Source organism: Neoarius graeffei, chromosome 6 (assembly GCF_027579695.1).
Source record: "Neoarius graeffei isolate fNeoGra1 chromosome 6, fNeoGra1.pri, whole genome shotgun sequence".
NCBI lineage: Eukaryota > Metazoa > Chordata > Actinopteri > Siluriformes > Ariidae > Neoarius > Neoarius graeffei.
This window is the reverse complement of record NC_083574.1, coordinates 80593990-80617311: the sequence shown is the minus strand read 5'-3', so window position 1 is coordinate 80617311 and position 23322 is coordinate 80593990. Positions and strand designations below refer to the sequence as shown.

The 23322-nt window shown below is 41.2% G+C and overlaps 1 protein-coding gene across 1 annotated transcript in view; it reads right to left on the bottom strand.

The window, feature by feature from the left end:
• LOC132888104 (sodium- and chloride-dependent GABA transporter 3-like) overlaps positions 1 to 5267 on the bottom strand; it is a 71334-nt gene extending 66067 nt beyond the window's left edge. Inside the window, exons 1-2 of the mRNA XM_060924097.1 lie at positions 5132 to 5267; positions 2489 to 2623 (exon numbers count right to left, since the gene is read on the bottom strand). Of these exons, the coding sequence (XP_060780080.1) occupies positions 2489 to 2623; positions 5132 to 5267 (271 nt within the window). The remainder of the gene's footprint in view (positions 1 to 2488; positions 2624 to 5131) is intronic.
• Positions 5268 to 23322: the final 18055 nt, after the last annotated feature.

The window sequence follows — 23322 nt, the reverse complement described above, 5'->3', positions numbered from 1 at the left end:
ATGTTTTGAAGCTCTGAGACAGTTTAAATCTGGCATGTAATTTGCATCAAGATGTTGTGGCAGTGGGGCATGATCAAGTGTCGGCTGTGGGCGGAGAGGAGTCAAGGAGAACCTAAAGGTAACTTGTGAAAAGTCTGGCCTACGAACTCCTGTGCTTGCAGAGAAGCTGGGGTCAATCCACTCATGTATGGATTCCCAGAGAGAGAACCAGAACAGTGTTCACTCTGTGTGTGTGTGTGTGTTTTTTTTTCATGGTCTCAGAAATCCAAAGTCATATCTTTAGTCTATGTCTAGTTCTTATCTAGTGTTTATACAGTTTATATTGTTTGTTTGTTTGAGTGTTTAGTCTATGTCTAGTTCTTATCTAGTGTTTATACTGTTTATATTGTTTGTTTTTTTCAATTATTCTATTTTTATTTTTTGCATTGTCTGTTTGCACCGTGGGTCAGAGAGGACTGAAATTTCATCTGTGCTGTATGTCGAGCATGTATAGCATATCTGACAATAAAGTTGACTTGACTTTATCTTTGTTCAGTTTAAATGTTATGAGAAAGAGCTTTTTGTTATGAGAAACCAGAGTGTGAGTGGGTGAGGGGGTTTTGTTGTTTGTTTGTTTTGGAGGGGCATTCAGAGAGAGTGTCTTAGGCTACGTTTACATTAGACCGTATCTGTCTCGTTTTCTTCGCGGATGCACTGTCCGTTTACATTAAACCACCTGGAAAAGCTGGGAAACGGGAATCCGCCAGCGTCCACGTATTCAATCTAGATCGTATCTGGTCCGGTGCTGTGTAAACATTGAGATACGCGAATACGCTGTGCTGAGCTCTAGCTGGTGTCCTCATTGGACAACGTCACTGTGACATCCACCTTCCTGATTCGCTGGCGTTGGTCATGTGACGCGACTGCTGAAAAACGGCGCGGACTTCCGCCTTGTATCACCTTTCATTAAAGAGTATAAAAGTATGAAAATACTGCAAATACTGATGCAAATACTGCCCTTTGTGTAGTTATGATTGTCTTTAGGCTTGCCATCCTTCCACTTGCAAGTAGTAAGTGATATGCACTGGGATCACACACACAGCGGCTCAGTCCCGAATCGTGGCTTGTGCACTTCACTCGCGCGCTGTGTGAGCTGCGCAGGGCCGGAGTGCGCACCCTCCAGAGGGCACTCGCTGTTCAGGGCGGAGTGATTTGGAGCGCAGGATGCCTGCGGAGCCGAGCGTATCCGTGTATTGGTGTTGCTGTGTGCACGGCTAACGGTTTTAGTGTAAACGCGAATCGTTTTAAGAACGTTAATCTGATGATCCGCTGATTCGACGTAATGTAAACGTAGCCTTAGACAAACAGGTGTACGTACATGAAACTTCTTTAATAAAATCTTCCTCTCTCTAAGTGTATACGCCTGCTTGCAATCTTTATTGAATGAGAACAGGAAATTTACTTCGAAATCTAACACAGCTTGTCACCACTGTGAATCCTCTCCCCATCAAAACGGCAGTTATCGAAGATTTTTTAAAAGAATAAAATCTGTATTTAAGCTGAAGACAGAGCTAGCATTAAGGTAACACGACTTGAGTAACCCAATTAATTAAAAATCACCCACTGATATCCCTCATCTGAGTTACTATCATTCCACCAATTTCCAGGAGGTTGTAATCAGGGGTCTTCAATCTTATCCGCAAAGGGGCAGTGTATTACACTGTGAGTAGTAAGAAAGTACTGACTAGTTTCTAAATAGCTGGCATTAGCAGTGTTGTTCACATCATTTCTGGGAAACAATGAGGATGTTCAGAGGTATTCAGTGACCACTGAGCGACAGATTTTTTTTTTTTAACAACTGACATAGTGAAGTGATTGTAATATAAAATATGATACTTTATGTACAGCATAAATGCCTGGTGTTAGCAGTGTTGTTTACGTTGTCTCTGAGAAATAGGCATCCAGTGACCAACATAACTGCAGACATTTTTTATTTTAGTGAGTCACATGGTGAAATGATAATATAAAATATATTTTATGTTCAACAGTATACAATAAAATGAAAATGACATGACAAATTGATGTCATTCTCAGATGATGGGCAGGGTGCTGTTCAGCTAAATCAAATAGTTAATGCATTTAAAAAACTGATACTGAATATGTGTAGAGCAGATCAGTCTACACATACTGTGTTGAATGTTGTACACAAATTCACAGACTGTGTGAATTTTAAATCTACACAAAACTGTGTAAAAAAGCTGAATACTTCCAACGCAATTTTATTTAATTTTGATGAAATGTGTAGAATACTGCACATAATTTGTGCAATTTTTCTACTCATTTCTTCAATGAGTGTAAGGACTTTGAATGGCTCAAGTGATCATTCTGCATGTCTCACTGAGACACAAAAATATGAAGTTCAAGACACAGACACTTGATTGTTACATAATAAATATTTTTCATAAGTTGACCTTGAATACAGAATGCAACGCACCCTTCTGTCACTTACCCTCAGCCAGTGGGCAGATATGTTGCCAGCATGTGATGCCCCCCTCTTGTGTGTACTGTCCCATAGCAGTTTCCAGAAGGAAGAGAGGCAAACCACAGGTCACAGCAAACACCAAGTAGGGCACCAAAAACACCCCTAATAATATACAAACAATGCCAACCTCCAAATTAGTGATGAATTATTTGTACATGCTAAAATCCTGTTCTTGTAGTTGAATGTTTTGTGAATTTCTTACGTCAAAGCACAATGAATCATTAATACAACATACAGTATAAAAAGAATAGACAATATAATCATGGGCGCAGATAGAGGGGGGGACGGGGGGATTCGTCCCACCCAGATTTAAATTCACCTCGTTCGGTCCCCCCCACTTATAGGGAGGAAAAAACGTCTATGCTGTCATTCTTTGCATAAGGCAAACCTCACGAAAAAATCAAAAGACTAATGACCATTCGGTTTATTGAGGTGCACAGCACCCACGTGCAATGAACCGGTGCTGCAGGTGCTCTAGCCCCGCCCCTTTTCTGTTTGCTGTCCAAAGTGCCCTTTTCATAGGGACTGTTTTTTTTTTTTTTTTTTTTTTTAATATTTGTAAAAGATAAGTTAGCTCCAACATCAATATTCTCTACAATTTGACAATAATATATGAAATTATAGATTTATAAAATAACGTTTTTCTATGTATCAATCCGTGACGTCATGCATTGAGTGCGCCTCCGTGCAGAAAGCGCATGCAGGCGGTTGGCAGTGGGAGACAGTGCGAGGAACGGCATGGTGAGGTCACACTGAAAGTCTCCTTTCATTTCTTATCTGAACATGCAGTATTGTGCAGCTTAGAACACAACAGTAAATGCGTAGGGTTGTTTATCATTTAATGAAGCCGCCGAGGCTATATTTAAACCGTTTGCTCCATCCATTTCATTAACGTGGCAGATTCGGAAACTTTAGTTTGAACGACGGCGTTAATAACATATTCTAGCAGCTTCGAAAACTTAAGGCTGAATGACGACGTCCACAACATATTCTATCAAGACTATTATGTTATAGTAGCTTAGGTTAGTTGAGTTAAAACATAGGGAAACGTTTTCTAAATAAGTGAAAGCCTGCATTATGCAAAGATGCCAAGGAAAGAGAGGATAAAGAAGGAGAAGGAGCTGCGGGAGGCAGCAAAAGGCAGTGGATCTCTGTCCAGTTGGGTCAGAAAGAAAACTACAGGTCAGACTAATCTTCACTTCAGAATGAACAAGAACTATCTGACATGTCTTGTTACCAAGATCAACTATATTTTCATATTAATGCTTCAATAAATACATACAATAAATAAAATTTGTTCCAAGTGCCCTTTTTTGAATGTTGAGCCCCTGCCCCTCCAAAGGTCTTTGCATGGTCCTGGTGGACAGCAGTACAGACATAGTTGCAACTGCGCAGGCTGCACAGGTTGCGAGCTCGAGCTTGGTTGCTATGGTTACCCACAACAAGTTTGACAGGCATATCGGGGACAGCTCCTAGTTCAGGACCCCAACACGGCATGATGAAGGGTGCCAAAAGGCAGAAAACGATTGCATCGTTTTAAAAAAAACAAAAAAAAAACGACTGTAAGTAAACTGTGCCTTACTTTATCATATCACCTTGCAATTTTTTGATAGTCTGTTCAAAGTAATGTCGTAGTGAAAGTAAAATCGTACGGAGTAGAGATGCCTTTCTGGTAGCCTCCTCCTTTCGGTGGTAGCCTGTAGATACAGTGCTCAGCCTACACACACATAGCCCAGCCTCTCGCTATGTTTAACAGTTGGAACTTAGTGGTTTTAAAACTAGTTTTGCAGTTTCTATGCATGATGATAATGTGTAAACTTTGGATTTCCATAGGCTATGTTAAAATGTTATCATTGTCCTGGCCTGCAGGTAGTTCCTGGTGATGGCAGTGAGGGAGGTGAAATAACATGTATACACACTACCGTTCAAAAGTTTGGGGTCACCCAGACAATTTTGTGTTTTCCATGAAAAGTCACACTTATTTACCACCATAAGTTGTAAAATGAATAGAAAATATAGTCAAGACATTTTTCTGGCCATTTTGAGCATTTAATCGACCCCACAAATGTGATGCTCCAGAAACTCAATCTGCTCAAAGGAAGGTCAGTTTTATAGCTTCCCTAAAGAGCTAAACTGTTTTCAGCTGTGCTAACATGATCGTACAAGGGTTTTCTAATCATCCATTAGCCTTCTGAGGCAATGAGCAAACACATTGTACCATTAGAACACTGGAGTGAGAGTTGCTGGAAATGGGCCTCTATACACCTATGGAGATATTGCACCAAAAACCAGACATTTGCAGCTAGAATAGTCATTTACCACATTAGCAATGTATAGAGTGGATTTCTGATTAGTTTAAAGTGATCTTCATTGAAAAGAACAGTGCTTTTCTTTCAAAAATAAGGACATTTCAAAGTGACCCCAAACTTTTGAACGGTTGTGTGTGTGTGTATATATATATATATATATATATATATATATATATATATATATATATACACATATATACACACACACACAAAATGGAATCATTTGCTGACAGCTCAGTCCCCCCCAGTTCAAAAATCCTATCTGCGCCCCTGAATATAATACCTCTATCAGTGTTCTTACCTCCTCCATTCCTGTAGCAGAGGTAGGGGAATCTCCAAACATTGCCAAGACCCACGATGTTTCCTGCTACAGCCAGAAGGAATTCAATTTTATTGTCCCAGAGTCCCCTCGCCTCTAATTTTCTATTTTTCAACATCTTTTAATGAAGTGCTGTCTCCTGCTATGATGAACTGTAACAACTGCCGTCTCTTTGATTCCTGGCTCCACAGCCAAATTTGACACTTTGAGCTGTTGTCTATATGTTTCCCAAACTTTAAAACAAAGCAAGCAAACAATTGTCAATATTTATACCCACACATCATCTTGAAGCTAATTATTAGACACAGGTTTAAACTGTGAAGGGGTGTGGTCAAAACTGAACTGAAGACACAAAGGGAAGGAGAGAGAACAGGTGAGCTGTTGCATGTTTATAATTAAGACAAATCTATGTATTGTTTTAATGGAATACTTTTACGGAGCCGGGTAGAGGGGACATGGTGAATAAAAAACTAACAAAGCGTGGGAACGACTTATAAGGCGTGTGCACGAGATATTAATGCGCGCGCACGAGTTATAACCCGTGCGCACGGGTAGTTAAAAGTGAGGGGACGAGTTACAAATCGTTCCCTCGCTTTCATTAAGGCGTGCGCTCGAGTTATAAAGGCGTGCGCACGGGTTATTAAAAAGTGAGGGAACGTCTTAAAACGCGTTCCCTCGGTTTATATCCAAGGCGTGGGAATGATATCCTATGTCGTTCCCTCGACTTATTAAAATATTCCCACAATATCCTTGTTTTCGTTGATCTCGTTGCCTACACACACACAGGCTGTAGCTCACCATGGTAGCTCCGGAAATACTAGACCAGGGGTGTCAAACCTGATCCATAAAGGGCCTTGTGGCTGCAGGTTTTCATTCCAGCCATGCAGCAGCACACCTGACTTGGCTCATTCAATCAACTGAACTGTCTTCACACAGTCAAATACTTGCAGCCACACCCACCCTTGATTAAAGGGTGGGTGTGTCAGTTGACTGAATAAGCCAAATCAGGGTGCTGCTGCATGGCTGGAATGAAAACCTGCAGCCACACGGCCCTTTATGGATCAGGTTTGACACCCCTGTACTAGACGCTATTTTATTCTATTTTAATATTGGACTCAGATACACAGAAATCCTCGATGCACTTGCATCCCAACATGGCTTTATTATAAGTCTGAGACACCTCCCGGCGAAGCCCATTCTCTCTCAGAACTCTCTTGAGGTGTCTCAGACTTATAATAAAGCCATGTTGGGATGCAAGTGCATCGAGGATTTCTGTGTATCTGAGTCCAATATTAAAATAGAATAAAATAGCGTCTAGTATTTCCGGAGCTACCATGGTGAGCTACAGCCTGTGTGTGTGTAGGCAACGAGATCAACGAAAACAAGGATATTGTGGGAATATTTTAATAAGTCGAGGGAACGACATAGGATATCATTCCCACGCCTTGGATATAAACCGAGGGAACGCGTTTTAAGACGTTCCCTCACTTTTTAATAACCCGTGCGCACGCCTTAATGAAAGCGAGGGAACGATTTGTAACTCGTCCCCTCACTTTTAACTACCCGAGCGCACGCCTTAACGCAAAGCGTGCGCACGGGTTATAACTCGTGCGCGCGCATTATCTCGTGCACACGCCTTAAGTCGTTCCCACGCTTTATTTTTTTATTCACAATGTCCCCTCTACGGCTCTGTAGAATATCATCAGTTTTGAAAAAATAAATCATGGATGTGGCAAGAATAAGAATAATTTAAGCTTGTTTAATGGATTGATCTGGCCCAAGCAATGAGGACAAAAGTTACCCTAACCATGTAGCCTATGTAACTAAGATACATTAACAATCTGGCATCCGTTACACCTACACACACACACACACACAAAAAAAAAAAAAAAAATCTGGGAAAAAAAATCAGTATACACCACCATGTTTGAATAAAGAGTAGGGGTAACTTTAAACTTGTTGAACAGTTTGCCTTATCAAGTGTGTGTGTGTGTGTGTGTGTGTGTGAGAGAGAGAGAGACAGAGAGATTCCCAGATTCCTGGTCTCTTTAGCTCAGCATACTGAAATGACAAAATAAAAATATTTAGGCAGAAATAAGTGATTATTAGTGCAAATGGCACCACAGAAAATTGGTTTACAAATCAACAACCTCTTTCATCAAAGCCTAGCTGAATCCTCCTGTGAGGCTACAACTGCGCTGTTTCGAAAATGTAAATTTAACAATTTAACAGCTCCATGAAAGTGCACTGATGGTTAACATGAAAAAACTTTCTACTGCACTGCGTTCACTTCCCCGAGTCACGTACTCCTTCGTTTTTGTGTTCTTGGTCTCAGAGCCGCACGCACGAAACAGACACAGAAGACAAAATCAACGTTTAACATAATTAACAATGCACTTTTTACGGAGACGTTTTAATGTTATTCTTTTTTTTTTATCCAGTTGAATATTTAGCGTACAAAGGTATTTTCAGCTCTTAAAAATGACTGAGGTCCGGACCTCGGTGGCCTCATAGCTGGCTACGGCCTTGGCCCCGAAGATGTCAAGCTGGTAATCTTCAGCCTTTAACTCAGAAGGTCTTTCACTAACGAAGGCCGAATTACTGACTGGACTGGATGTCGATATTTTGTGCATTCAAGAAACTCACAAGGACGTCGTGCCATGTAAAATCCCTGGCATGGAACTAGCGATCTATCATCCAAGTCCTGTACATGACAGCACAGTTTATGTATGTGATAAGTCCATAGCCACTAAAACCAATGACTTCTCTGCCCACAGCATTGAAATACTGACTGTGCAGTGTTTCCCACAGACCAGGTAGCAATTTGTGGTGCTCCACTGTGCCGATGAGGGAATTGTGCACGGTGGTGTCATGGCGGTCGGTGGAGTCAGTCATTGGGGTGTATGCAAAGTGTTTACAGTGGGTGGTGTTCAAACACACAGTATTTTTCTTTAGAGTCACCTGCTGGGACTATTTTAAAGCTACAAGAAGCATTTGAGATTATTCAGTTCAATCTAAATTCTTTTAAGTTCTTTAAGAGAAGACAGCTAAAACAGTTTTTACCAGAACCCTGCCTGGTTTCATTCCTCGACCCAACTTTACATTACAGGGCAGGCCATTAGTTTGCTGGGCTTGATGTTGGTGAAAAACCTGTCTTTTAAATTTATGAAAATTACTCACCAAAATTGAAGTTAAAGTTTAGTTTTTACTTGAGATGCACCGATTGCAATTTTTTGGGCCTATTCCGATTTCCGATGGAGTGTGACCTGCCGATACCGATTTTGGCCGATTCGGATTTCATTTTTTCAAACCACTTCACAGCACACACAAAGACTATTTTCTTTTTATCTTTTCTTTAATAGAACATTCTGCCAGATTTTCAGTAATAAATTTTCAACACGGGCGGCACAGTGGTGTAGTGGTTAGCGCTGTCGCCTCACAGCAAGAAGGTCCGGGTTCGAGCCCCGTGGCCGGCGAGGGCCTTTCTGTGCGGAGTTTGCATGTTCTCCCCATGTCCGCATGGGTTTCCTCCAGGTGCTCCGGTTTCCCCCACAGTCCAAAGACATGCAGGTTAGGTTAACTGGTGACTCTAAATTGACCGTAGGTGTGAATGTGAGTGTGAATGGTTGTCTGTGTCTATGTGTCAGCCCTGTGATGATCTGGCGACTTGTCCAGGGTGTACCCTGCCTTTCGCCCATAGTCAGCTGGGATAGGCTCCAGCTTGCCTGCGACCCTGTAGAACAGGATAAAGCGGCTAGAGATAATGAGATGAGAAATTTTCAACACCTCAAAGGTTGAAAACAAACAAAAAGACATTGTTCTTTGTAAAATCTTTCTTCATGTTTGGTATTAACATATTAATTCCTGAAATAGGAAATTCACACAAACATTTTTTTCTTTTCCCATCCAATATCTGGCACAAAAACAACTTCCCCCTCATATATTATTTGCCTACTGCTATGGAACACACTTTCATAAGCCTATTTAGATCTGAAAACTTATGCTTTATAGAACCCATTTCTTCATTCAGTATCAAAATACAAAAATAATTTCCAGTCATACTTATACCATAGCCATTCTATCATCTTTGTCAAATGTGTATTTGTAGAGTAATTTCCAATGGAATCAAGTGCAACCAAGGTTGTAAAACAAACAAAAAGACTTTTTTTCTTTCTCTCTTTGTACAAATCTAACCAGATGTTTGGTAATAGGCTAACGTATTAATTCCTGTAATGGGAAATTCACACAACCACAAATGTTTTCTTCTTTTCACATCCAATATCTGGCACAAAAAATTATTCACTATATTTGGATATCCAAATAGTATAGTGAATTTTTTTTTTTTTTGTTAACGGCGTGCGCGCCGGAGCTCGTTAGGCACGCAGGACTGACACTGTTCTGCGCAAGCGCAACACAATCGCACTAGAAAGCATGTTCAAGCTGCCAGTGTAGCTGCAGCCTTTTTAGTTGCGAATTACGAGTATTTCCACTTTCATCCCTATGTGATACACAAGTTTTGATCGGCAGAAAATCGGCATATTTTAATTTTGACCAGCCGGTCGCCGGTCATGGCCGATCACGTGAAAATCGACCGATTCCGATCGGCAGCCGGTCAATCGGTGCATCTCTGGTTTTTACCTTAGTTTTTTGCCTTTTTGGTGGCAATCTTTCAATCATTCTTTAGTTGACATTCAAGGAATAAATTGCAAAAGACAAGCTGGAGGTTTTTATTTTAAATATTGAACTCAACACTTACCTCAACCAATACTAAAATGAAATAAATAGTATAATGTAACAACAAAATAATAATAAAATATCATAATTAGATGCAAGAAACCACTTAAGGTAACACCAAGGCAACTAACAATAATGAAAAGCATTACCCTAATTGGTGCAAAGCCTGCATGCCCTATCAGAACATTTAATTCTGCGTGGCTTCCTGAAAAAAAAAAAAAAAAACTCAAGTGCCCTATCGTAAGGGAAGTCATTGCTGAAGCGGGATAATGCAATAAGGCTGGTTCCTCGCGTCAAGCTGCTGCTGTATGCATCAAAATTGGTTTATAGCCTGACTCAGGGATGTCCGTTTCCTGTAAGCCAAGAAGGCTATGATAAAGCTCATCACAAGCACGACATAGGCTACCTTTTAAAATAAGGGGTCGGAAGGTGAATCGGGAAGGCTGCATTATTTTTAATTAGCCTAACAGGCCTACTTGCAGTCTGGGTATATGCGCACTGGCAGGCCTGTGGACACACCCCTCTCTCTCTCTCTCTCTCTCTCTCTCTGTGTGCACGCGCGCGCGAACGAGAAGAAAGAGCACTATGAATGAACGGAACAATACGCAACGGAATTTTTTTTTCCAAAATCGCGAGTCTGATTGTGTGGCGCTAGGAATCCATTGTGTGGCGCTGCGCCACACAATGGTCTATGTATGGGAAACCCTGCTGTAGAAACCAAAGACATCAAGGTGGTTTCCGTCTACAAACCTCCACCGACTCCTTTCGTTTGACCATCGGAATGTGACCTAACTGATAGTCTGCCTAATAATAGGGGACTTCAACAGCCAGAACACCCGATGGGGCTACTATGATACCAACTCAGATGATGAGGCAGTTGAAGAATGGGCATTAAATAATGACATGACTTTACTACACAAGGCGAAAGACAAACCTTTTATGAGCGGGTGCTGGCGACATGGATACAATCCAGATCTGGTGTTTGTGCCCTCTAGACTTGCACACAACTTTGAGAAAACAGTTGAAAACACGATACCAAGGTCACAACACAGGCCGATTACAGTTAACACTAAACCCATAATTCGACCTGTAAAATCAAGGAACCCTATTCCTAGATTTAACTTCTGCAAGGCAAATTGGAAGAACTTCACCATGGAACTTGACGATAAAATCTCATCCCAACAACTACGACCAGTTCCAATCCCTTGTTTGGGAAACTTCAAAGAAGCATATCCCAAGAGGATGCCACAAGTCCTACATCCCTTGTTTAAGTGAAGACAGCAAAGATCTCTATGAGAAATATGCGAAAGCATATGAAGCCGACCCATTTGCAGAGGAAACAATAGCAATGGGAGAGTCTGTGCTGGCTTCAGTCTCAGAAGGACATAGAGAAAGGTGGAAGGAACTCCTCACCAATGTTGACATGACTCAGAACAGCAAGAAAGCCTGGTCCACGATTAAGAAACTGAACTCTGACAAGAACCCACAAGCAAGGTTAGCTGCCGTGACACCCAATGCAGTTGCAAAACAGCTACTTTTGAATGGCAAACCTCTGAATAAAGAAAGAGGTCACCTGAAGAAGATGAAAGAAGAGATGGAGAAGGTGATGCTAGAAAGTGAGGATGAGTTCGTAAATTTCACCATCACTGAACTCGACGACGCCATCAAACTTTTGAAACCTGGGAAAGCTGCTGTCCTTGATGGTATCACGACCGAAGTCATAAGGCATTTTGGCACCAAAGTCAAAGCCTGGCTGCTACAAATGTTCAATAACTGTGCTACCACCCTCACAATCCCTAAGATCTGGTGGAAAGCGAAGGTGGTCGCCCTACTGAAACCCAACAAGGACCGCTGCCATGCCAAAAACTATCGACCTGTATCATTGCTGTGCATGCTTTTTAAGTTATGCGAGAGAATGATACTTGCCCATATAGGACCTACAATAGATGAACTATCTCCCAACCAAGGTGGTTTCAGGCCAAGAAGGTCCTGCTGTGGACAGGTTCTGAACATTACCCAATTCATTGAAGATGGTTTCGAAACCGGGCAGGTCATGGAGTGGTTTTTGTTGACCTGACCGCTGCCTACGACACTGTCAATCACAGACTGCTCTTACTAAAACTGGCTAAAATGGTCTGGAACTCCAGCATCGTTAGGGTAATCAAGTCGTTACTTGAAAACCGATGGTTCTTCGTTGATATGGATGAGAAAAGGAGCCGCTGGCACTCACAGACAAATGGTCTCCTCCCTCAAGGTTTAGTGCTTGCACCAACCCTGTTTAACATCTACACTAATGACCCCCCCCATTTCAAAAATATTCGACAGTTTATAGACACTGACCTAGGACTCGCCACCCAACACAAGTCTTTCAATGTCATTGAGCGAAGACTTACAGCTGCCCTAAATAGTCTTTCAGACTACAATGAAACCAACTTCTTAAATGCAAACCCTGGCAAGACTCACGTCTGTGCATTCCATCTGAACAACCATCAGGCCCAATGACAGCTGAACGTCACTTGGAATGGTAAGAAACTGGTCAACAACAAATTCCCGGTTTACCTTGGAGTAACCTTAGACAGAACTCTATCTTACAGAGAGCATGTAAGAAAACTCAAGGAGAAGATCGCTTCTAGAAACAACCTCCTCAACAACCTAACAACTCTCAACTCGGGAGCTGACGCCAATACCTTGCGACCTACTGCTCTGGTGTTATACTACTCTACAGCAGAATACTGCTGTCCGGTATGGGAAAGGTCATTCCATGCTGGAAAAGTGGATGCTGAGCTTAATACCTCTTGCTGTATCATAACAGGAATGCTGAAACCTACACTCCTATCAGCACTATACCGGCTAGCAGGTATTGCACCACCTTCCGTCTGACGAGAAGCTCACTCCAGAATCCAGATGTTTTTACAAGAGCAAGACCCAAGACATCCTCTACACCATTACCAATATATAAGAAGACTCAAGTCCAGAAAGAGCTTCATGGTTGTACAGAATCTAAACCCTAAGGACTCTGCCAAATACCGACTACACCATTGGAAAGCTTCTGACACTACCACCAAATGAAGCTCTTCAGAGTCCTTGCGAGTCCCTACCTCATGGTACTCACTTGCCCAGAAGGGAATGGGTTGCCCTGAACAGAGCCCGGAGTGGAGCAGGTAGAACTAAAGACAACCTACTGAAATGGGGACGGGTGAACTCAGCCAAGTGTCGATGTGGTCATCCTAACCAAACTATGGGACACATTCTCCGTGAGTGTGAACTGGGTCCAAATGTTACCAATCAAGACCTATATGAAGCTAACCAAGAAGCCCTGAACTGGCTGCAGTACTGGCATGACAAGATATGATGATGGTGATGATTAGCTTGTATACAAATTTTGAACCTTAATTTTTTTTTTTGTCTGAAGAATCGGATATTATAATTCACTGGTCATGCAGCATGACATCATGGGGAAACATTTTGAAAAAAAAAAAGTTTAATCCTAACAACATTTCTGTTTAATCTTAATATTGGACTCCCTGTAAAATTGCCTATGCATGTATGTTAAAAAAAAGTCTATATCTCTGTCTCCATTTCTCTCTGTTAGGTGCTTATCAATTTCTTCTTAGTGAAGCAGGTCCTCTGGGTGAGCTGACTCAGTCTGACGGTCTGTACCGAGTCAGGCTTCTGCCACCTGTAGAACCTGGCCAATGGCGCTCAACATCACATCCCATGGGCCAATCACATTTAATGTCTTGGGTAAGCGGCTCTGACAAATCGGCAATCAAGCATCACATTTCAATACCATATAACATTTCCACTGTATAACATTAAGTTGCATATGTGTGGCATAATACTTTTCTTTTATCACAAGCATATTTACATATAAAACAGTACATTAATATTAGATAACACTTTACAGATAAACAAAACAGAGAAACAATTAAAAATAAGCATTCATAAATAAATATATCTTAATTAAAAGGCAGAATAAATTCTGAATGTTTCATTATTTTGGGTGTTGGTATCTTCTCCTTTTTGGTACTTTCCATAATAAATTAAGGGATTATAAAATATCACAATTTCACTCAAACAGCAGGGTGTAAAATAGAAAATACATAAATGTGAGTCAGCATGTGATTTCTAGATGTCGTTCACACAACAGGAAACAAATGTATCCTACTATAACCTGATACTTTACCATTAAAAAAAAGAAAAATTGATATAAATTACACATGGTTTCTTTCTTTTTGTTTTTGGTCTTGGGAGAAAGCACTCCCAGGGCTGCAGAGAGTGGAAGGCAGTCCTATTGCAGGTAAACTACATTTGCTGATTTGATTGAATATGACAGCAGCACGGTGGTGTATTGGTTAGCACTGTTGCCTCACAGCAAGAAGGTTCTGGGTTCAAGTCCAGTGGCCGATGGGGGCCTACCTGTGTGGAGTTTGGATGTTCTCCGTGTCTGTGTGGGTTTCCTCCAGGTGCTCCGGTTTCCCCCACAGTCCAAACACATGTAGGTTAGGCTAATTGGTGGCTCTAAATTGACTATTGAGGTATTTCACCTGACGTCACAGGGTCACGTGATGCCCCGGTGTCCGCCATTTTGAACGTCAAGCTACATACTAACGCTGCAGACAGAGAGGGAGAACCAGCTTGAAAAAAAACCTGTTACAGACACCTAGAATAGATTAATTTGTCAGTAAGCACTCTATAAATAACCATGGTGTTTGCTTGTTGTGCTGTGGGCTGCCACAACAGACAGGGACAGCGTGCAGGACGCTCCTTTTACCGGTTTCCTACTCACCCAGACAAGAGGGCCAAATGGATTGCAGCTGTGAAGAGACAGGATTGGGAGCCAACAGAGTACTCCAGACTTTGCAGTGATCATTTCATTTCAGGTTAGTTTATCAGTTAACGCAATTTTGATAAAATATATAGCAAAAAGTAAATGGGTCAGTGTTTGTTAACCCATCTGAGCAGTGAAACAAGGCAATGTTAATTTGTCTTGGGTTGCATGTAGCAGACATCAGACATAAAATGCAATAACAGAGGCTAGAAAGAAACGGGACACAGAAATAAATAAACAGGGCTCCATACCAAGGCTGGGTACAGTGTTTGTGATAAAAGACAGATCCACTTTAACACGAATCACAGCTTACTTTCTTGTTAAAATGTGCAAAGGTCTCCACCATCTCATACCGCCTTGCACTGAAGGACTTAAGCGTGCCGTCCAAAATGGCTGCGTCACGTGACTTGGTCACGTGGGTGAAATACCTCAATAGGTGTGAGTGGCTGTTTGTCTCTGCGTCAGCCCTGTGAGGATCTAGCGACTTGTCCAGGGTGTACCCTGCCTCTTGCCCATATTCAGCTGGGATAGGCTCCAGCTTGCCCACGACCCTACATAGGATAAGCTGCTACAGATAATGGATGGATTAAATATGGTGTTTGGTAAAATGACTGAAATAAACAATACACCTGGCTAATGATGTATTTTCCTGTATATGGGTTTATATCTCATACCACCATGTTTTTTGTTAATCAGATATATCTTTGCAAATATGTGCACATGGAAATATGCCACTAAAGTCTAGAATCTCAAGACAGGATAAACATTATATAAGAAAAGCTTGTGCCAAGAAAAAAAAACCCAACAATTTTCTTTGATGAATATTCAGATTTAAAGATATACAGGTACAATTTTTGCTCTCACATCCTGTTCTTTTATGCAGTTTCTTAAAAAGCATCAGCTAATTTTTCTTTACGTTTGAATTTTTTTTGAAGAGTAGCTTTGGAGAATTACTTTGTGATTTAAATGAAATATGCTTTCATTGCTTTGAAACTTTTTCACTTTCTTCCTCCTCACAGGTGTACCAGCATTTTTAGTGGTGGCTGTAACAGGCCTGTCCACCAATGATGAAGCCACTTTCAGACATGTGACCTTACTAGGGTCCAATGGGGAAAGCTTTCAGAAAGTATTACTGAATTCTTCGACTTCCAATTGGTCAGGAAAGGAGCTGATCGGCTTCATTGAGTCAGTTCCCAGGAAGCCCTTCAGTGTGTGTCTCTGTGGAAAAGACAGAATGGGGAATGAGCTTGAGAGAGCTTCCACTGAGATGGTTCAGCCCACACATACATATCATGGTACGTCTCCATATGGCACACAATTTCAGTCTAAAATCCATATTTCAGATTTACAACCAAGTTCATCATTTTGAAAATGTCTATGAGGTAATATGAAATGTTGAGATAAAAGAAAATACAAGATAAATGTAGCCTATAATTGAAGTACATTTATTCTAAGACCATTATAAAAAGCTTATTGAAATGACATTATCCTGCTAGTTCATGATACCTGATACCATAATCCTAACAATGTTACCCAAAGTAGAAAAACAGTCATATGGCATAACAGAATCTCAGCTTGTCTCATCTTGCCATAGATCCAGGTTGCAGTGAAAGTTACGCTAGTGTTTAGCAAATTCTAGGTGCTTATGTTTGTGGTTAGATGTTTTTGTTTAATTATTGCCACAGCAATGGATATGGGCATTTTCAGGCATGTGGATATTTTTGTGGTCATTGTCTGATTTATGAAGGTCAACACTGTTTTTCCCACTTTGTATTCTCTAATCTTCTCAAGGTTGATGAATGACTAAGGATGTTTGACCTCATATTTACATTTCATAGGTGACTACTTAAAAGGTGTTAAACATTCAGGTGAACTTAACAGTAAAATGTAAATGGAAACATTTTGTACATACAGTATGAATATCTTGGGATATCAATAATTGTGACTTTTTTTCAAAAGAAAAGTTACTTTAGTTGGAGGTTAGCTTTCTCTTGTATTTTCAGTGTGGGCTTAAGTTAAGTACAAAGATATTACATTATATAGCATTCAGCAGACGCACCTATCCAGAGTGATGCAAAATGAGTGCAAAAGTCAGGTACATGAAGTGCTGACCTTCTAGATAAGAACATTCTAGTGCCAAGTGAACAAGTGACAATAATACCTAGTGTAATATGCTGTTGAAGTACTCATACTCAAACAGCCAAGGAAACAAACCAACCATATACAGTGGTGCTTGAAAATTTGTGAACTCTTTAGAATTTTATACATTTCTGCATAAATATGACCTAAAACAACATCAGATGTTTATCTACTTTTTGGACACAAGCCCTAAAAGTAGATAAAGAGAACCCAGTTAAACAAATGAGACAAAAATATTATACTTTGTCATTTATTTATTGAGGAAAATTATCCAATTTTACATATCTGTGAGTGGCAAAAGTATATAAACCTCTAGGATTAGCAGTTAATTTGAAGGTGAAATTAGTCAGGTGTTTTCAATCATTAGGATGACAATCAGGTGAGAGTGGGTACCCTGTTTTATTTAAAGAACAGGGATCTAGCAAAGTCTGATCTTCACAACACATGTTTGTGGAAGTGTATCATGGCATGAACAAAGGAGATTTCTGAGGACCTCAGAAAAAGTGTTGTTGATGCTCATCAGGCTGGAAAAGGTTACAAAACCATCTCAAGAGTTTGGACTCCACCCATCCACAGTCAGACAGATTGTGTACAAATGGAGGAAATTCAAGACCATTGTTACCCTCCCCAGGAGTGGTTGACCAACAAAGTTCACTCCAAGAGCAAGGCGTGTAATAGTCGGCGAGGTCACAAAGGACCCCAGGGTAACTTCTAAGCAACTGTGAAGGCCTCTCTCATATTAGCCAATGTTCAGGAGTCCACCATCAGGAAAACACTGAACACCGGTAATGTGCATGGCAGGGTTGCAAGGAGAAAGTCACTGTTCTCCAAAAAGAACATTGCTGCTCATCTGCAGTTTGCTAAAAGATCACGTGGACAAGCCAGAAGGCTATGGGAAAAATGTTTTATGGACGGATGAGACCAAAATAGAACTTTTTGGTTTAAATGAGAAGTGCTATGTTTGGAGAAAGGAAAACACTGCATTCCAACATATGAACCTTATCCCATCTGTGAAACACGGTGGTAGTATCATGGTTTGGGCCTGTTTTGCTGCATCTGGGCCAGGACAGCTTGCCATCATTGATGGAACAACAAATTCTGAATTATACCAGCAAATTCTAAAGGAAAATATGAGGACATCTGTCCATGAACTGAATCTCAAGAGAAGGTGGGTCATGCAGCAAGACAACGACCCTAAGCACACAAGTCGTTCTACTAAAGAATGGTTAAAGAAGAATAAAGTTAATGTTTTGGAATGGCCAAGTCAAAGTCCTGACCTTAATCCAATCGAAATGTTGTGGAAGGACCTGAAGTGAGCAGTTCATGTGAAGAAACCCACCAACATCCCAGAGTTGAAGCTGTTCTGTATGGAAGAATGGGCTAAAATTTCTCCAAGCTGGTGTGCAGGACTGATCAACAGTTACTGGAAACGTTTATTTGTGGTTATTGCTGCACAAGGGGGTCATGCCACATACTGAAAGCAAAGGTTCACATACTTTTGCCACTCATAGATATGTAATATTGGATCATTTTCCTCAATAAATAAATGACCAGGTATAATATTTTTTCTCACTTGTTTAACTGGGTTATCATTATTTTTAGGACTTGTCAAAATCTGATGTTTTAGGTCATATTAAATATAGAAAATTCTAAAGGATTCACAAACTTTCAAGCACCACTGTTTGTTGCATGTGCCACATAATCCAAGACAAATAGAGGTTAAAACAATGTTATTTAACAAAGGACAATAAATAATAGCTGATATGGTGAACAATTTTCCTTCAAAGCTCAGTTATGTTCTAACTAGTTGTGACCGTTAATACAGAAGAATTATGGTAGTTGCTCCATACACAAGTGTAAACACTCACTTATTACCTGTTTGTTCTCTGTGACTCCTTCTCTTCCTTTGCACATCCAGTACTTAACCACATCACTGCTTCCACAACATGTGTGCCATCACTCAAGAACTATTTGTATCCAGCTTTTAAAATGTGCACAAATTCTTTCTTGAACTTTGAGGCCTGATTTGCATGAACCTCAGAACATTCCCTTGCGCTTTTTTCCCTTTTTTTTAAGTCAGCCATGTATTTCCCAAATCTACTCTGTTCTCTGACAGGTTTTTTTATCGGAGAGAAGGGATCTCTGAGGGAGAAGGTCAAGCTGAGGACTCCACGCTCTACCCAGACAGGTCAGACACTTATGCCGCTTTTTCACTACAAACGCGGCTGAGCCGTGCCGTGCCGAGTCGAGCTGAGTCGAGCTGAGCGGGGCTGTTGCAGTTGCATTTCGACTACAACCGCGCTGAACCGTGCTGGCTGGAAGTGGGTGGACACATTGGGTGGAGTTAGCGAAAGTGGGTGGACGTCATGTGATGTCGTTAAGCAGCGCAAACAGTGACATCAGTGACAGTGGCGGAACAAGTCAGAGCCGGGCCGGGGGCGGGGCAAATGACCGGGCCCTTTATTAAAGCTTATCATAACATCATTTTAGATGTCCGCAACTGCGGTGTTTACCAATTTCAACACTACCGGGTGCAACTATGTTATTTAGTACATCAAGTCCTTCAAACGAACATGTAACTCAGAAACAAAAAACATTAGGATACTGTACATGGCTCATAATAAAACATCAATAGCCTATACTGCGCACATTATTTGAAGGGCATACGAATGAGCGCTCAGAGGTTGCAACGGTGACAGGAAGAGTCAGAAATAAAAGGAGGGCGGTGCAAACCTCACTGAATGCACTGTGTTTACATTAAGTCCTTCAAACGAACATGTAACTCAGAAACAAAAAAACATTAGGCGACATACTGTACATGGCTCATAATAAAACATCAATAGCCTACTGCGCGCATTATTTGAAGGGCATACGACGAGCCTTGCGCTCCGCGAACTCGTCCACTATGCTCTGTATGTCACTGATTCAGTGAGCTTTTAAGCGGTAGTCTCACGACCCGAATAGTAAACAATAAACATGGAGGACATGGAGTCGTTAGTGTTGCTGGTCTTGGTGCTGTGGCTTGACAACGCCAACAGATACTGGCAAGAGCGTATAGATGAGGCGAGGCGCATAAGGCTTCAGAAATTCTCGTAATTCGTAATTATTCTTCTTCCAGGTTTGCGGTGTTTACAGATCCCAGCGCGCTCGCGGGGCGTGTGTGGGCATGTGAGGACACTCCTCCTCACCAATCAGTGCACAGGGGAGTGTCTGCTCACGCCCCCAGCCTCAGTCGGCACGGTTTGGCTCGCTTCAGCCCCACTCCAAAACGGTGCGAGTTTTAGGGGCTAAGCAGGGCTGAAACGAGCTGAGTCGTGCTGGTTTTTGGTAGTCGAAACGCGAGCCGTGTCGGGCTGAAGTGAGCTGAAGTGAGCTGAAAAAGGGTAGTGGAAAAGGGCCATTACAGTACAGTGACCCTCAGTCCAGGCACGTGACTCACCAGATGCCAACTATGCTGTTCTATATCTTCTGGTTTTACAAGAGGTGAGAGACAAATATGTTGAAAATATATACACCAAAATATAATATTCTGTAGTATAATATACAACAGAATAATATACAGTATAATATACAAAACATTGTTAAATGCAATATAATCTTTCTGATAAGATGTACCGTATGCATGTATGTATGTATGTATGTATGTATGTATGTACGTACAGTGGTGCTTGAAAGTTTGTGAACCCTTTAGAATTTTCTATATTTCTGTATAAATATGACCTAAAACATCATCAGATTTTCACACAAGTCCTAAAAGTAGATAAAGAGAACCCAGTTAAACAAATGAGACAAAAATATTGAACTTAATAATTTATTTATTGAGGAAAATGATCCAATATTACATATCTGTGAGAGGCAAAAGTATGTGAACCTCTAGGATTAGCAGTTAATTTGAAGGTAAAATTAGAGTCAGGTGTTTTCAATCAATGGGATGACAATCAGGTGTGAGTGGGCACCCTGTTTTATTTAAAGAACAGGGATCTATCAAAGCCTGATCTTCACAACACATGTTTGTGGAAGTGTATCATGGCACGAACAAAGGAGATTTCTGACGACCCAAGAAAAAGCATAGTTGATGCTCATCAGGCTGGAAAATGTTACAAAACCATGTCTAAAGAGTTTGGACTCCACCAATCCACAGTCAGACAGATTGTGTACAAATGGAGGAAATTCAAGACCATTGTTAACCTCCCCAGGAGTGGTCGACCAACAAAGATCACTCCATGAGCAAGGCGTGTAATAGTCGGCAAGGTCACAAAGGACCCCAGGGTAACTTCTAAGCAACTGAAGGCCTCTCTCACATTGGCTAATGTTCATGAGTCCACCATCAGGATAACACTGAACAACAATGGTGTGTCTGACAGGGTTGCAAGGAGAAAGCCACTGCTCTCCAAAAAGAACATTGCTGCTCATCTGCAGTTTGCTAAAGATCACGTGGACAAGCCAGAAGGCTATTGGAAAAACGTTTTGTGGATGGATGAGACCAAAATAGAATTTTTTGGTTTAAATGAGAAGCGTTATATTTGGAGAAAGGAAAACACTGCATTCCAGCATAAGAACCTTATCCCGTCTGTGAAACATGGTGGTGGTAGTATCATGGTTTGGGCCTGTTTTGCTGCGTCTGGGCCAGGACGGCTTGCCATCACTGATGGAACAATGAATTCTGAACTATACCAGCGAATTCTAAAGGAAAATGTCAGGACATCTGTCCATGAACTGAATCTCAAGAGAAGGTGGGTCATGCAGCAAGACAACAACCCTAAGCACACAAGTCGTTCTACCAAAGAATGGTTAAAGAAGAATAAAGTTAATGTTTTTGAATGGCCAAGTCAAAGTCCTGACCTTAATCCAATCGAAATGTTGTGGAAGGACCTGAAGCGAGCAGTTCATGTGAGGAAACCCACCAACATCCCAGAGTTGAAGCTGTTCTGTATGGAGGAATGGGCTAAAATTCCTCCAAGCTGGTGTGCAGGACTGATCAACAGTTACCAGAAACGTTTAGTTGCAGTTATTGCTGCACAAGAGGGTCACACCAGATACTGAAAGCAAAGGTTCACATACTTTTGCCACTCACAGATATGTAATATTGGATAATTTTCCTCAATAAATAAATGACCAAAAATTAATATTTTTGTCTCATTTGTTTAACTGGGTTCTCTTTATCTACTTTTAGGGCTTGTGTGAAAATCTGATGATGTTTTAGGTCATATTTATGCAGAAATATAGAAAATTCTAAAGGGTTCACAAACTTTCAAGCACCACTGTATGTATGTATCAAATCAACCTTTTTGTCCACCTAGGAGCCTGACATGTCTCCTCCATCATGTGCTGTGATGTATGTGGAATCAGACTGTTCTCTTCCTTAGTGTTTTCTGGGTAACTGGAGTGTCTACCTGACAGTGAAGGACAGGGGCCACTCTGGATTGGCAACCATACAACTTGCTGTAGGACAAGGCACTCTCATGCTACTCCATGATGAGGCCACTGGGAAAAATGAAAAAACTCTGATGCAGCTCCCTGAGGAAACACATATAAGCCCCCTGAGACCATTCCACGAGGAAGCAGCAAGGCATCAGTTGCATACACACTCAGCACAGCTCAAGCATAGAGCTCACAGAGTAGCAAAAGACAAATTCGTGAATGGCAACCCTTCACTGAATATTAGTGAGTGGGTTAGGAGAAAGCACAAAATGCTGCACTATACTTCAGACTGCTGTGTCCCTGAGGCAGAGTTGCTCATGTGGGATGGAGCAGGCAATATGAGGAACTGCAGCCTGACAGCCAGCCAACAGAGGGCACTGAGAGAGAAACAGTGCAGCAAATGGGATTGCACATGCAGTACACTTGTGGCACTTGCTTTATGGATCTTGTTAGGACTTTGTGCATAGAAAAGCTTAAAATTCATGGCAGCATGCTTTTATAATAAGTGAAATATAATAAATTGGAAAAAAGAAACCAACACTGAAACTGTTAGATTTTGAAGAAATAATTTTTAATATTGGATGGCATGGGGGTGGCACAGTGGTGTAGTGGTTAGCACTGTCGCCTCACAGCAAGAAGGTCCTGGGTTCAAGCCCAGTGGTTGGCAAGGGCCTTTCTGTGTGGAGTTTGCATGTTCTCCCCGTGTCTGTGTGGGTTTCCTCCAGGTGCTCCGGTTTCCCCCACAGTCCAAAGACATGCAGGTTAGGCTAATTGGTGGCTCTACATCAGAGGTGGAAAGTAACGAATTACATTACTCGCGTTACTGTACTTGAGTAGTTTTTTGTGTACTTATACTTTTTCAAGTAATTTTTAAAGAGTGTACTTTTACTTAAGTATGTTTTCTTTTAATTAGTGTACTCTGTACATTTTACATCACAACCGTTACTGAGTAAAAAATAAATAAATAAAAATTTTAAAAAAGGCTAAAACGGAGAAGGGGAAATGCGTTCTGGAAATGAATCACGGGAAGGACAGTTGTCGCGCACGC